We start from the raw sequence: 15,426 nt of genomic DNA, 5'->3' as shown, positions 1-15,426 counted from the left end.
GGCTCCCATGGCTCTTAGCCCCATCCCACTTGTCACAAATTTTTTAAAGCTACAAACTTAAGAAAAAAAAAAATTAGTTTGTTTTTCAAATGTTCTGAGGCAAAAAGTCTCCTCAAATGTTTTGAGTATTCTTAACTTATCAATTTTACAGTGAAACAATGGGTTAGTAAGCCTAGGTTGGTTGATTTATGCATAATTCATTTTTGTTAATGGGCCTAAAGTTATTTTGGAGGCTGCTATTCCTAGCAGCTATATTATTATTTCAATTATGTATAGATAAAACATAAAGTTGTTCATAGCTTTAAATGAAATAAAATTCTTTCTTAAATATCCTTCCTGCTTCTTTAAAGAAACACAATCATGAAGCCACGATTTGTATTTTTTCCAAGTAGCTTTTAAAAAATAAAAAGAGATTTTAAGAATTATTTTAGATTTCATTTATAAATACCCCATTAAAAGGTAATAACAGATTCATTTTTTAAATATTATAATTATTAAGAAAATACTTACAACTTACTCGCATAGTTACAAAGATATATAGTGATCTTCACACGGTTGCCAATTGTGTGGTATGCCATACACAAGACACTAGAGGCGGTGGGTTTTGTCCCACATCATCTCAGGTGTGTGCATGTTTTTGTGACAAATGAGGACACAAATTTGTATAATGACACAGGTATTACAAGGTGAAGGTGACTTTTCAGGACATTGACCCATGTCCCCACTTTTCAAAGCACTTATAAATCATACAGAGTGAGTTTTTTGGGGGGGAAAGTAGAAATGCAAAGTCTCCTGTGAGGGCTAAGTTTAGGTGTAGGGTTGGTGTAGGGCAATAGCACACACAGTTTGTACAGTATAAAAACCATTACGCCTATGGGATATCCCCACTTTTCACAAAAACAAACGTGTGTGTGTGTGTGTGTGTGTGTGTGTGTGTGAGACCTCTCCTTCTTTTTACCTTGGTGCACCAGCTAAGGAATATCACCTTAACCATATCAAATGATCAAAATGGATCATACAATAAGAAAAAACATGTACATTGGAGGAAGGAAATCAGATAGTTTATCTAAAGAGTTTTGAGATTCGGCTTATGATTGCCAACACAACAAAGATACAGTTAAAAAACTATTAACCATGGCATGTTTATCTTTTTCATTGCATGTTTAAAGCACTAAACAACTATGCAAATGACAAACACTACTAAGGAATAGCAATTATATTTTAGGGGTGTGAAAAGTTTGATCCCCTTTGTTCTAGCCGTTGTTACGGCATGGCCAGCAAAACTGCATGCTGCATCTGTAGGTCAAAGGAATGTATGGCCATCTTAGCCTAGGCCTTAGAATGAAAGGAGGAGGGTTTGGGTAAAAAGGTGAATCTGTTAGTCCACTGGCATTCATTCAAATTGTAACAAACCATCCTCCACTATAGCAGTTAGAGAGGGCTCATTTCATGAACTGGGCCCCCTGGAAAGTCATCTTGTCTGCTGGTGCACTACATGCATATGTTCACATTTCAGCAAAGCATGCAGATTTGCATCTAAAAACTTCAATGACATGTTGGCTAAAAATGCCACCCATTCAGCTGAATAATTCTCATTATGTGAATAATCACATAATCAAGGCTTGCTTAAACGCTGTGAAAATGTTAGTGTTTCCATTACCAAATCTTGGTAGGTAGGTTATACTCAGTTTTTGTTTTAGTGCAGCTATAAAAAGCAATGCACTTAGCTTCTTATCAAATTGGAAAATGTAAAAAAAAAACATGCTTTTCTGTAACATGAAAAATTCAGAACCATGGACAGTGACCGTTCTGCAAGACTGTAAATATTAGTGAACATGGATTATGATATTGAGCGAGTTTAATGTTAGATGAATACAGAAAACAGCACACTCACACAAAGTATCACACAAAATGACAAAAACAGAGATGAAAAGACAAGAAAACCTGGACTGTAGTTTGTTTTGTAAAGATTTATAACTCGTTTTATAGCAGTCACTCAGTCCCTTTAAAAACTACTGAAGTGGATAATGTGTGATTTGAGAAAAACATAAAAGACAAATATATGTGGGAGCATTAAGCAATAACTCGCACAAGAAAGAAAGAGTTTGCTGTAGTAAAATATTGCTGAAGTGTAGTGTGTTATTTAATGAAAAATGAATATTATACAATGTGTACTGGGTATGTCAGTGTCTACCTTCAAAAGATATTGAACTGGAAGGTGTCTCAATGAAGAAACCCGAAGAATACAGTGATGGTAGAAATTGAACATCTAGAGTAAATAATTGCACGTTAAAGACTTGTAGTATGTTCTTCATGGTCAAATAAATATTTTTGCAACTTGCACTGTAGTGCTGGGTCCTTCCTTTCAAAAGCTATTGAACTGTTTTATTGGTTTCTTCAATGACGCATCATCCAGTGATGGTAGAAATTGAATATATATGTGAGGCGCAAAGTATTTATAAACCATCATGAAGAATGATTCCACTAGTTTTTGAAAGTGTTCACCCAAAATAAACATCCTGTTTGCTGTCATGCTTTCTGAGTACTTGTCAATAATCTGACAGAATTAGTACCATGGACAGTGATATTTTTGCAGGACTGCACAACAAATGCACATAAATTGTGATATTGTGAGTGTTTAATATTACATGAAGATGTCATACAACAGGGACACATAAAAAGTTTATCCATTCTTTTCATTGAACACCTGTAGAACACTGTTACTGTCAGTCTGTGTCTCGTGTTTCCCCGCCTCTCGTGTCCATATTTGGCCTTCCTGTTCTTGTCCTCGTTCCATGTTCATTAGTTGATTAGTCCCTAGCCCTGTGTTTAATTGCCCCTAGCCCTGTGTTTAATTGCCCTGCACCTGTTTCTGTTCTTCCCTGTTGATTTCCCAGTGTTCTTTAGCCCTGTGTCTCCCTGTCTCCCATGTCCTGTATTGTTCGTCAATTCCCCAAGCTCCTCGTTCCGTGTGTTTGGACTTTCAATAAAGCTCCGTATTGGGAATCTCTGTCTCCTCGCTCCTTGCTCCAGTACAGCGTGACATAATACATGACCCTACACTGTAAGCGGCGTTCCATGTTTTTTGTTCCAGTGTTTGCTCCGCGGCATGGATGCCGCCTCCCGCTTCGCCGCCTTAATCTGGGAGGATTGCCCGTTCTACGAGTTTGCAGAGGGTTTCCACAAGATCGCCGCGGCGACGGCGTGGGATGATGTAACGCTTAATAAGCTGTTCTGGCTCGGGGCCAATTACCACCGTCCCGTGGACCTCCCAGACACTACCGCCTGAGCTGGAGAGAGGGGATTTACCGGTGTCTGGGAAGCGTCCGGGCCCGAGCCAGCCCGCCGCCGTTCGTGGCTTCCCCGAGCCCTCTGCAACTCGCGCTTCCAGAGCGCCCCCGAGAATCCGCCATGGCCTCCCGAGTCCCCCGTCCCGCCATGGCTCCCGGAACGGGCCCCCCTCTGGAGGCAGGTAGCCCTGACCCCTGGAGGCCTCCAGAGTGCCCGCCCCCACCCCCTTTGGATGGTGTATGGCGTGAGGACACGCCTTCCAGAGGGGGGCGTCATGTCAGTCTGTGTCTCGTGTTTCCCCGCCTCTCGTGTCCATATTTGGCCTTCCTGTTCTTGTCCTCGTTCCATGTTCATTAGTTGATTAGTCCCTAGCCCTGTGTTTAATTGCCCTGCACCTGTTTCTGTTCTTCCCTGTTGATTTCCCAGTGTTCTTTAGCCCTGTGTCTCCCTGTCTCCCATGTCCTGAATTGTTCGTCAATTCCCCAAGCTCCTCGTTCCGTGTGTTTGGACTTTCAATAAAGCTCCGTATTGGGAATCTCTGTGTCTCCTTGCTCCAGTACAGCGTGACAGTTACACTGTTAAGTCTTTATCATACTTAAAATCAGTGAAACAGAGGTGAATAAAACAACAAGACCTGTGCTGCAGTATGTTCTGTAGGGTCCAAACAAGATGTTGTTTGAAAGTGCAGAAAAAGACCGGTATTTGTAAAAAGTAATGTTATAAATAAAAATGTTTTTTTGTATTTATGAATAAGTATTGTTTGTTGTAACTGTCTTTGTGGGAAAATATTAATGGAAGTTGTTTGTTGTTGTTTTTGTAGGAGTCCTGTAAGGCTGTGTGGTGTTGGATTTTCACCATCTCGCCAAAAGAAGGGAGAAATGGACATCATTGTTAATACTTCAACAACTCTAACGTGTGCGTATACTACAGTTTGCGCTTGATGAGTGTACATATGACATTGTACAATACTGGACGGTGCAGCAAATCATTGATGATCCCAGGGAGTATCAAAGGGTAGATTGTTCCTACCATCCTTTTTGGAGATATAGGTGTTTGTATTTTGAGTGTACGTGTGTCTGGTATGTTGTAGAAATAGTGAAACAATGTTTTATTTTTTTTTCTTTGTTGCATTTCAGATTAATGTGACAGTCAAAGTGGTCCAGTTGGTGGAAGATAGACATGGTATGACCCGTAGCAATCAAAGATTGCAAAGGCGGTTATATGATGTGGCGGATCAGACATGTAGTGTGTCGTTGACTATCTGGGGAGGAGATGTCTTGGACATCGGGAGTGGTATACCATCAAGAATGCATCTGTTCGACAATTTGATGGTTAAACTTGTTTGTCTACCACTTCACAGTCGTCTTTAACCATGGTACCGGATGTCTCAGCTACTGTTGCACAACCAGTTGACAATATTTTGGTCAAGGAAGGAGAAATTGTGAGTGCAGATGTGAAAGCCAAATACATGTGTCCAAAGATGCATACCTTGCCTGCTGTCAATTTGGAGACACTGATGACCAGATGTCAACAATGCGCAGCATATTGTAAAACTGCAAAAGTGAAGTTTGAACTACATGCAACCATCACTGTACAGGATAGCAGTGATAAAATGAGCACATTTGTATTGGATAACTTTGTGCTTCGGCAGTTGCTGAATGCACCAGCTGACAGTCAGGTGGAACCAGATGTGTTAGCTGCAAAGTTGCTGAGTGATGACAGATGTTTGCATATCAAATTCAGAGGACAACGCGTTATGTGCACATCATTCGTGTTTGATTCTGATTCAGCTAATAAATCTACTGAAGCAGAAGAGAGTGATGCTGTAAAAAGCAGTGGTACTGTAGAAGAGTGTGCACAACCACTGTCTGAAGATTTGATGTTGGAACAGTTGTTTGTAGATGAAACTGTTGAACTCTCACAGAGTCAGGGTTTCGGGGAAAAGGAGCTAAATTTTCTTATTGTGTGATAGTGTTTGTAGTATGTGTTTCATAAGGTGGTAAACAAGTTTGATTGTGTCAGGATACAGTTAGCTAGTTTATATGAATATATTTGCATCAATTCAACAGTTTGTATTGTAGAATTTAGTTGCGTTGTTACATTACATTTTATTCATTTGTCAGATGTTTTTAATTAGTAGAGTTCTCAAGGAAAAATAAAAATTATATTATTAGATATTGAATGCTTTTAGTTGGCATTTCTGGTATAATTTGCTTTTAGTATTATTTTAATGTTTATTTTGTTTAATATGCTCAATAAATATGTGATTTGGATTTATTGTTATAAGAATGAAAAGATGACAATGCTTGTTTGTTATTACATTTTTTTTTTTTTTCAGAATCAACAGGGAAATGGCGCAGCCGCAAGCACACGTGAGTTCAGCTTTACAGAAACTCTGTTTTAATCATTCTCGGGGACTTTAATCAAGCAAATCTCTCACGTGAACTGCCAAAATACAGACAGTATGTTACATGTCCTACCAGAGACAGTAATATACTGGTTCACTGTTACACAGCAATAAAGGATGCATATCACTCTGTCCCACGGGCAGCTTTAGGACTCTCTGATCACTGTTTGGTTCATCTTATACTGAACTACAGGCAGAAACTGAAATCAGCTAAACCTGTATTAAGGACTGTTAAAAGATGGACTAATGAAGTAGAGCAAGATTTACTGATGGTAGCCTTTGTTACTTTGGTCCCAGCTCTCTGCAGGTCATTCACTAGGTCCCCCCGTGTGGTTCTGGGATTTTTGCTCACCGTTCTTGTGATCATTTTGACCCCACGGGGTGAGATCTTGCGTGGAGCCCCAGATCGAGGGAGATTATCAGTGGTCTTGTACGTCTTCCATTTTCTAATAATTGCTCCCACAGTTGATTTCTTCACACCAAGCTGCTTGCCTATTGCAGATTCAGTCTTCCCAGCCTGGTGCAGGTCTACAGTTTTGTTTCTGGTGTCCTTCGACAGCTCTTTGGTCTTGGCCATAGTGGAGTTTGGAGTGTGATTGTTTGAGGTTGTGGACAGGTGTCTTTTATACTGATAACGAGTTCAAACAGGTGCCATTAATACAGGTAACGAGTGGAGGACAGAGGAGCCTCTTAAAGAAGAAGTTACAGGTCTGTGAGAGCCAGAAATCTTGCTTGTTTGTAGGTGACCAAATACTTTTTACCGAGGAATTTACCAATTAATTCATTAAAAATCCTACAATGTGATTTCCTGGATTCTTTCCCCCATTCTGTCTCTCATAGTTGAAGTGTACCTATGATGAAAATTACAGGCCTCTCATCTTTTTAAGTGGGAGAACTTGCACAATTGGTGGCTGACTAAATACTTTTTTGCCCAACTGTATAAGCCTACGTGTTATTGCTGTTTTCTGTGCTTTTTTTTTTTTGCAGAGTGTAATTTTCACATTAATTTCACGCAATATAATATGATTTTATTATCGTAATTTTGACTTTATTAAATTAGTATGACGTTAATCTTATTTAGTTATTTTTCCATGCGACACTAAAATGCCGCTGTAGGGTATTTATACTGCATGCAAACACAATCTTGGCACAGCTGCCCAAAAAACGAAAAAAAAATTAATAAATAAAAAATAAAATAGTATTAAGTTTGATGATCCTGACTCTCCATATCTCCTCATTGGACGCGCCTTAAGACAGAAATACATCTTTATGGATTACATAGGCTAATGAAAGAGTTTAAAAAATTTTTTTTAATTATTTCGTTGTAAAGTAGTAATTTATAGCATTCTATAAATATACTTCTGTCAGTGAGGCAAGTATTTGATGAGTTTCGGTTCAGTTTTTGTGACGTGTTCCTGCTCGAGATCAAGACCACCCTGTTTGTTTTCTTTATTTTAAAAAGTAAAACATTTAGTTGATATTGTGAGTGCACACAAAATAAAACCATTTGCAGCTTCGAATGATGTATACTCTTACCTTTATGAGGAAAAATTACGGCATATTTTAATTTTACACTCTTATCACACATTTATATTGTGAAATGCATGAAGTTTTTTATGTCTTGAATCGTGTTTGTTTGAGAAGGCTATACTGATCAAGCCTATGCTCAACTCACTGTCTGGCGCTGGCCGCTTGGTATTTAAAAAAACAAAAATACAACTAGAATTTAACAAACATAACATGTTCCAATCATGTTTCTAAGTTAACTTAATAAAGCAAATGAAATTAGATATAACCACTTTGCCATTAAGAACCAAATGTAACTTTTTTTTTAATGGCTGCAACAGCAGGTGTGTAAAGGGGAAGAGAGAGAGAGAGAGAGAGAGAGAGAGAGAGAGAGAGAGAGAGAAAAGACACGGGCTTGGGTGGGACTCGGGTGGAGAATTCTGATGAGCTGTCGGACAAGGGCCAGGCCAGTGTTCCCTTGTTTCAATTAAAAGTTCCCCCTCGGCTCGGCCCCAATCAGCTCGGGCCCATATGCACCTGCATACCCAGATGCAACGCCGCTGCTTTTAACATTTAAAATAACTCAGTCAAACTGTTAATCTTTTATTACTTATAGTGATTTACTACAGGTGAGATCCTGCCTAGAACGCCCTCCATATATGTACAGTACACAATTATTTTTTCATGTTCCAACGGTTGTAGTACATTGCTAGATACAAGACAGGTTAGATTTGGGCAATATTGCCCTTACGGTATGTACAGTATACAAATGGCTTCTTTAAAACCCCCCTTTGGACTAATTTTCTACACTTGACAGAAAATAATTTATTATTATTTAAAAAAAATTGTTTTAGCATAATTGCATTTTTGTGCTTTTTAATAGACCAGCTTACAACTGTAACGAAACATACATAAATTATATACTATTAATTTATACTTTATTATATAATGATAATTTACTAATGGGTTAATCATCATTTGTTCATGATTAACAAATGTTTATTGAGGTAATAGTACAATGTTGACATTTCAATGATTATAAAGTGATTACAAGTGATTACTAAGGATCTGTTTGATTATTTCATGATGCTACTTTTTTAAGATAACTTACAATAGATTTGTAAATCATTAGCATTTTACTTAATAATCATTTTGTTTAGTAAATTATTAGTTCATCATTAACTTATAAATGACTTACAACTGAACGTTATTATAAGTGTTACCTGAAATTATGTAAAATTATTACTTTACAAAGTGATTAATGAAAATAAAGTTAAAGGAAGTGAACACACAAGCATTTGTTTTCTTACATGAAAGGTCTGTATATCCTTTCACTCTTAATATCTGCTGCAGATGAAGTTGAGTTTGTCGTGTTCAGGACGGCTGATCCAGCGCTGATCTCCTCCAGACTGAACTGCTCCAGATCTCACTGCATGTTCACAGTCCTCCTCTGATGTGCCGTTCCCTGGAGCCCAGTTCTGATAGCACACGGTCTCTCCACTCACCCAGAACCAGACGTCCACAGTGCAGGAGTGACGTAAACCCAACCACACAGTTGCAGTAGACGCCAGTTTAACCACGTTCATCACACGACGCTGCATCTCTTCTGAATGAACCGAGACCAGATCCACATGATTCTGTCTGCAGTATCTCAGAGCTCCAGACCACGTCAGATTCTCCCTGATCACAATCAGTTTATCTGGAAACCAAACCAAGCACAAGCAGAAACTAGAGAGAGACCGATGAAAAACAACATGCATGAATCTGTCATGTCAGGCATGTAGCGTGAACTTTAAGAGATCTTCAGGTGATGAATGGATTTTGACTGATTTGTGAAGATCTACTCACCTTCATGACACACAAAAGGAAATGTTTCATCACAAGACTTGTCATTCCATTGTCCCTGAGTATTCAGTTCAACAACTATACAATTCTGACCACCTCCAGCATTATTAGGCTTTTTAGACCTCCAGTATCTGAATGAGGAGTTAGTCCGATCTGACCACTGCCATGAGTCTCTGAACAGACCGATCCAGACACGTGACCCAGATAACGGTCTACTACTAATGAACTGCTGAACCTGTTGATTCTCATTCTGGTTCCTCACACTGACCAGATCAATGTGATTCTGTCTGCAGTATCTCTGAGCGCCTCTCCAGTTCTTCAACTGATTGACAAAGACGAGTCCTGTGTTCGCTTTGAGAAAACAAATGGGAAATAATTAATGAATCAGTTTGTAAAAAAGCTCATGTTCAGTTCATGTTCTTTATATTACAAGGGCTGTATAGCTGTCAGATAGACCTTTTTCACACTTCCACGTTTAAAAAGCCATAGTCGTGCAGTTAATAGTTGTGTATAATAACTTCCGCTGTAACCGGCATGAATGGAAATGCCCATAGCACAGGATTTTTGTGATTTACAAATGTACAATTTATCATAGATATTTCATCAAACATTTTAAACACAGTTTACAATCATTAATCATGTTTGATGAAATGAGGAAAAATGTTATTCTGACCCATATTTCATGATTTAAATGTGAGCACACAACCTATGCTGTTAATTTATGCACATTTCTTCATAATCAGATCAGGTTATTATAAAAACCAAACAACATCACATTAAAGAGCAATAAAATCAGACAAGGATAAACATCTCATAAAACATTAACCATGAGTAAAAGACTGCACTGCACATCAAACAACTTTAGTTCAATTAGTGTTCAATTAATTTAAGTGTTTTTATGCAAAAAAATAAAAATGTTTTTTCATTATAATATACAAAGGCACATCAGCTGGCAAACCATTAGGCGACACATAATTAGGAGTCTATTTAAAGGGAATGAATGTGATGGGGAGTCTGGTCAAACTATGGCAGCGAGACGGCCAATAGTTGTTCTAAATCAAAGATGGCTGCGTCCGCGGATCCAGTTAGTGTTACTATTTCATAAAATAAAAATTTTGTCCCCTGGCTACTATGTCAGAAGCAGGGTTTCCGTTGTCCGGTAATTGCCGGACATTGGCCGGAAAAAAAATGAAATGTCCGACAAAATTAAATCTCTCCGGTCAAATTGTCCGATTAAAATGGCCTAATAATCCCGCCCCACTAACACAATCTGAATTTGAGAATAAGCCTAAAATGTATAAAGCAAAAATACACCGACCTTTGGCTATGCTATAAAGGAACAGGCTCTACCGTTTGAAAGTTATTAAACAACATCGCATGCTGCATTTAAAATAAAGCACACGCCTAAGGGGCCGCTCACATATCGCGTCTTTTGCGCGCTCAAGTTCGTTATTTCAAATGGAGACGCGCGGTATGCGCGCTCATAATGGAAGCGACGCGCTCGTTTTTTCCAGGCGCGTCCGCGCCGCATCGAGATAAAAACATCTCAACTTTTCAGAATGCCGCAAGCGCACCGCAGGTCATGTGACAAGAACCAACCAATCAGCTTCCTCACCTTTTCCGTTACTTTGAAACCTCAGCAGCGTTTTTGAAGTATGGGGTGCACCCAAACACTGCGGCGTTTTTTACTTTTCTTAGTAAATAAATCTTGTAACAGAGTTACAGCAAGTGTTTTTCAGTGTTGGAAATCCATTGCTGAAATTTCCTTGTAACGGAGAGCGCAGCTGATGGTTGTTTAGCAACGACAGACACCTCCGGAGCGCGACGCGCCTAGCGTTTTCCACGCGTTTTTAGGCGCGATATGTGAATGGCCCCTGAGACGTCTATTTATAATAAGCGCAGCATTCTTTTGTAGGCCTATAATTCTAATATCGTTCTCACCTATATTATATTATCTTATGCTCTTCAATAATATGCAGAACCAGCGATCAGAAGGATTATTTGCCATTTTACAAGCATTGAGTCTGCGGACACCGCTCCTCTTATCGATGCCATAAGCCTGCGACGTGATGCCCTCGCTGTCATGACAGAGCTCCGTGGCTATGGAAGATTAGAAGCCAGTCCCATTTGAAGTTCCAGTCGTGTCTGATAACTGAATATGCTGGAGTTTCTTGAAACCCTTCCAAACAACATGTGGTGATGTAGGGGCTGTTTGACCATTTTTTTAAGGTTTTTTCTGACCCCGAGACTAAACTATTTTCTACAATTCTCCAGCTGTGGTCCTTGGAGAGTCTTTAGCCACTCAAACTCTCCTTCTCACCGTGCATTAGGATGATATAGACACACGTCCTCTTCCAGGCAGTTTCATAACATTTTCTATTGATTGGAAATTCTTAATTATTGCCCTGATGGTGGAAATGGGAATTTTCCCTGCTCTTGCTCTTTTCTTAAAGCCACTTCACTAATTTGTGAAGCTCAATTATCTTTTGCTGCACATCAGAAATATACTCTTTGGTTTTTCTCATTGTGATGGATGGTTAAGGGAATTTTGGCTTTGTTTTCAACTCCTATTTATATTTCTGTGAAAGAGGAAGGATAATTTCATGTTTATAATCACCCTGGAGTGCTCAAAATTGTGAATAGGAAGGGGAATATACTTCAGAGATATTTTACTCATAAGAATTTCTAGGGGTTCCAATAATTGTGTCCAATGTGTATTTGAGAAAAAACATTTATTTCATGAGATTTTACCCCATTTTCAATTGTTTTGGTTCAATGTTTTGTGATTTTTTTTTTTTTTAAATAAACGATAAAAAGGATTAATAATGCAGGTTTATTTTCAGAGCCTCCTTTGATCATATTTACCAAGGGTGCCAATAATTCTGACCACGACTGATTGAGACAAAACCAACTCTGTTTATGTGAACCATGGTTTTTTTTGACCATTTAAACAGAAAGTGTCATTTAGTGCTTGTAAAACCATATCAAAACATTTTAACTGGCAAGGCGCACAGCCACGTCTATCTTACACAGTTTGGAAGCAGTTCAAATTAAAATAAACGAGTGGACGTTGTGAGCGAATAATTTGCAGAGATCTGCCAGAAGCAGCAGCCATTATGAACAATGATTTGTACGGAGACATCTGATGGCCATACATCGGAATTCACAAATGGAAAAATCAAGTGAGCCCGGGCCAATTTGTGTTCACAATGCAAGTTTTTATCGAACTGTAACTTCAGCCGAAGGCAAACCATACTCAGACCACCTCCCAAGATGGTCTCGGTTAAGTTGGCTTCTGAGGGGTCTGAGACCGTTTGGAGTGTTCACATATGGGCCTAAGTTTCTGCGACATAATTATAGATCGCCTTTTGGATGAAGTGTTGTGCGTGAAAGAAAAACTAAGTTTGCAATCATTAGGTATGTGGCCGATGAGAGATGAATCCGTTCTTGTAAGCGAGTTATTATGCCTTTGAGGTAATGATATATATATGTGTGTATGCGTGTATTCATAATTCGCGTGTCTGTAACCCTGTAGTTTATGCTTATATACATATATTCATTATTGTGAGTGCTAAAGTTACATTTGTTGTAATTAGTACAAGTTTTGTTCCCATTTAAAGCAAAGTTTGCCGTATTTCTCAATATTTAATGGAAAAGTGTTGTAAACAACTTATGTGCATGCGCCCTCATAGCTCAGAACGAGTGGCACTACACTAATAAAGTGTCAAGTTACAGTTGTACGCTGATTAAGTTACAGCCTGCCTCGTATTGCTTTCAATCTTTTGCTCTTAATGTTTGTTTAATTATTTATCTTAACTTATTGTGCTGTGTCATTGCCACTATGTTTAATTATTGTAATTTATTAATACTATTAAGTATATTCATGTCACTTTTTTATTTATAGAAATCCACAACATCACACAAACCAGTCTGTTAAGTGTTAACAATAAAGGGGTTATTCCCATAAAAAAAAGTGGATCTTCGTTTCTTCTCTAACCGGACAGTCTTTGGTGGGGTCAGTACCCTAAGCTGGCAAATAGTTCTATATGGCGAAAAGCTACTAAAGCCAACCATTTCTTCAGGCCTGTATCCATTTTATTCTAAACAGACTTGACTTGAAACTGAAAGTGTGACAATATATCCTCTTTATCTACAATACATTGAAAAGTAGTAATGTACAGTATATGATTGATTTGAAAATTAATCTTTGTTTAGAGATGCACTCACCATTGCTAGATGATTTACAGATGAATGTCAGACTGTTACCACATGGCCAATCATGCCATTGTCCATTTGTCATAAAACCACACTCATCACTGCCATCTGGTTGTCCAGGTCCCCAGTTCAGATAGAGCACAGGTTCACCTGAAGACCAGTGCCATTCGTCACGACCCGTCTTCTGCAGCCCAATCCAGGCATACTGAACACGTCTATCATTCACACTCTTCTTCAGCTCGTTCGTGTCGTTCATGTTGTCAGCGGTGGCCAGATCTGTGTATTTCTCTCGGCAGTATCTCTGAGCTTCAGTCCAGGTCTTCCTCTCATTTACAAAGTGATACTGACGCTGAACACATTCAGATACGGAGCAGAGAGCTGTGAAAGAGAGGGTCTGACTTTAGGTTTCATCCTGTTATGAAAAGCATTATGAAACTATAAACCATAGATAAAACCACAAACGCACTCACCAATGAGAAGAATGAAATATAGCGTTTGTTCCATTTCTGAAAAACTCAAGCTCTTTCTTTAGAGGTTGTTTATTTCTGACCTGAGCCTGGTGTTTCTGTCTGTAGCTTTAAGCTATATGGTTATTATATCTGCTTTCATCCGTCAGTCGGGATCACATCATTTGAATTACATTTTCATATCTTACTTCCTCTTTCTTTGTGTTTGTTCACCTCCTCTTACTGTTGACTCTGTATTTGACCTAATTTCTGTTTTTCTGCAGGACACAAGATATTAGGAGACACAACTAATGCTTATATGTGTTCTGCATCACATATGCACACTTCCTGACACAAATTAAATTGATCAAATCAAATATTTATCAATAATTATTTCTAAATTATTAATTCCTTGACGTAAATTGAGGATTCATGATAAACAGTATTCTACTGTTATATATCCAGAAAATATTTAGTTTGACAGCTAAACACAATGTCATGTCCAAACAATGCTTTGCTTCAGGTTCATTTGATTGGGGAATGTTTGGACACCACAATAAACCATTTGATTATATCTCCTTGTGTTTCTGCTGCAGGCTGTTGATGATGCTTCAGAATGTTTCCAGGTCTGACAGTCCATAGACCATTTGACTCGCTGAAATATAATTGTTACAGAAGCAGACTCAAACAGAATAAGGTTAATAGTTGATGTTTATTTAGGAACAGCAGAGCCAGGTTGACGGAGTATGGGGAGTAGAATATCCAATAGACTAGTTGGAGAGCGATGAGAGGGTGATTCGATATCTTTGTTTTGACAGGAATACTAGGAACTTGGAACAGGACACAGGCTGAGTAGCAGGCTTCTGGAGCAGATCACTGGAGCACACAGACTGGGGAACTCTGGAGGTAAGTAGCAGGTAAATCGCTGTGATATTATAAGCAGTTCACGTCGTATGAACGAGACCGGACAATGTGGTGTTGCGAGGTGTGTGCTTTTATGGCAGGGGTGATTAGTGGCCAGACGATGTGCAGGTGCGTGTGATCAGAATTCAGGTGAGGGAGTGCGCTGTGATTGGCTGGTGATAGAGCCTGGCCGAACTGTAACAATAATAATCCTTTACAAAAGATGAACTGTAGTATAATGGCAGTAAACGGAAGTAAAACTGCAGATTTGCATTATAATGAAGTTTAAACAGTACAACTATTGTACAATATGGTTCAACAGCAGTAACATTTCCAATACAAAGTACAACTGGAGTGAAATGAATTAAAACTGCACACTGGCAATGTAATGAATTAGACACACAGTACAACTGCAGTTCAGTGACCCCACTGTAGTAGAAGTCCAGTAATCTTCTCTTCTACTACAGTAATGCTGTATTGTGCAATATGTAGCCAATTCTGTAGTTATGGCACTACTGTAAGTACAACAAGCAAAAGCTGTGGACCTGTCACATACTGCTCAGACACACAGGTTGAGGATCCTAGTGCAGTCCTTTATTAGGATAATCCAGAATCAAAAATCCAAAAAACAAGCAAGAAGTCGCAACATAGCGCAGTCAGTCCAAACAATAACAATAAGGCAGAAAACAGAGACAAACGAAATGATAATTCAAAGAATCTTAAATCAATTTTTGGTTGATAGAAAGGTATGTAATGGATTACAATCAAAGTTATCTGACATTATCGAGATGAATTTGTAACTTTGACCATTTT

General features: G+C 38.7%; 1 protein-coding gene and 1 long non-coding RNA gene across 2 annotated transcripts in view; both read right to left on the bottom strand.

The window, feature by feature from the left end:
- The window catches only part of LOC306858963, a 1,377,007-nt gene that overhangs the window by 640,269 nt on the left and 721,312 nt on the right, over positions 1-15,426 (bottom strand). The gene's annotated exons all lie outside the window — the stretch shown is intronic.
- LOC306858918 (C-type mannose receptor 2-like) lies at positions 8,187-13,871 on the bottom strand. Its single transcript, XM_079399721.1, has 4 exons — positions 13,735-13,871; positions 13,277-13,642; positions 9,053-9,400; positions 8,187-8,903 (listed from the first exon to the last, which is right to left on the bottom strand). The coding sequence occupies exons 1-4, from the start codon at positions 13,766-13,768 to the stop codon at positions 8,542-8,544; spliced, it is 1,110 nt and encodes a 369-aa protein (XP_079255847.1). The 5' UTR covers positions 13,769-13,871; the 3' UTR covers positions 8,187-8,541.

The sequence above is a fragment of the Barbus barbus genome (genome assembly GCF_936440315.1).
Source record: "Barbus barbus genome assembly, chromosome: 39".
Taxonomy (NCBI): Eukaryota; Metazoa; Chordata; class Actinopteri; order Cypriniformes; family Cyprinidae; genus Barbus; species Barbus barbus.
This window is presented reverse-complemented; position numbering and strand designations above follow the sequence as displayed.

Bases quoted from the DNA above. Each gene is read 5' to 3' on its own strand.
- LOC306858918 (XM_079399721.1), bottom strand. From the start codon at position 13,768: ATGGAACAAACGCTATATTTCATTCTTCTCATTG. The intron at 13,643-13,734 runs GTGAGTGCGTTT...TCTCTTTCACAG, and splicing joins ATATTTCATTCTTCTCATTG to CTCTCTGCTCCGTATCTGAA. The intron at 8,904-9,052 runs GTGAGTAGATCT...TTTGGTTTCCAG, and splicing joins TCCTTTTGTGTGTCATGAAG to ATAAACTGATTGTGATCAGG.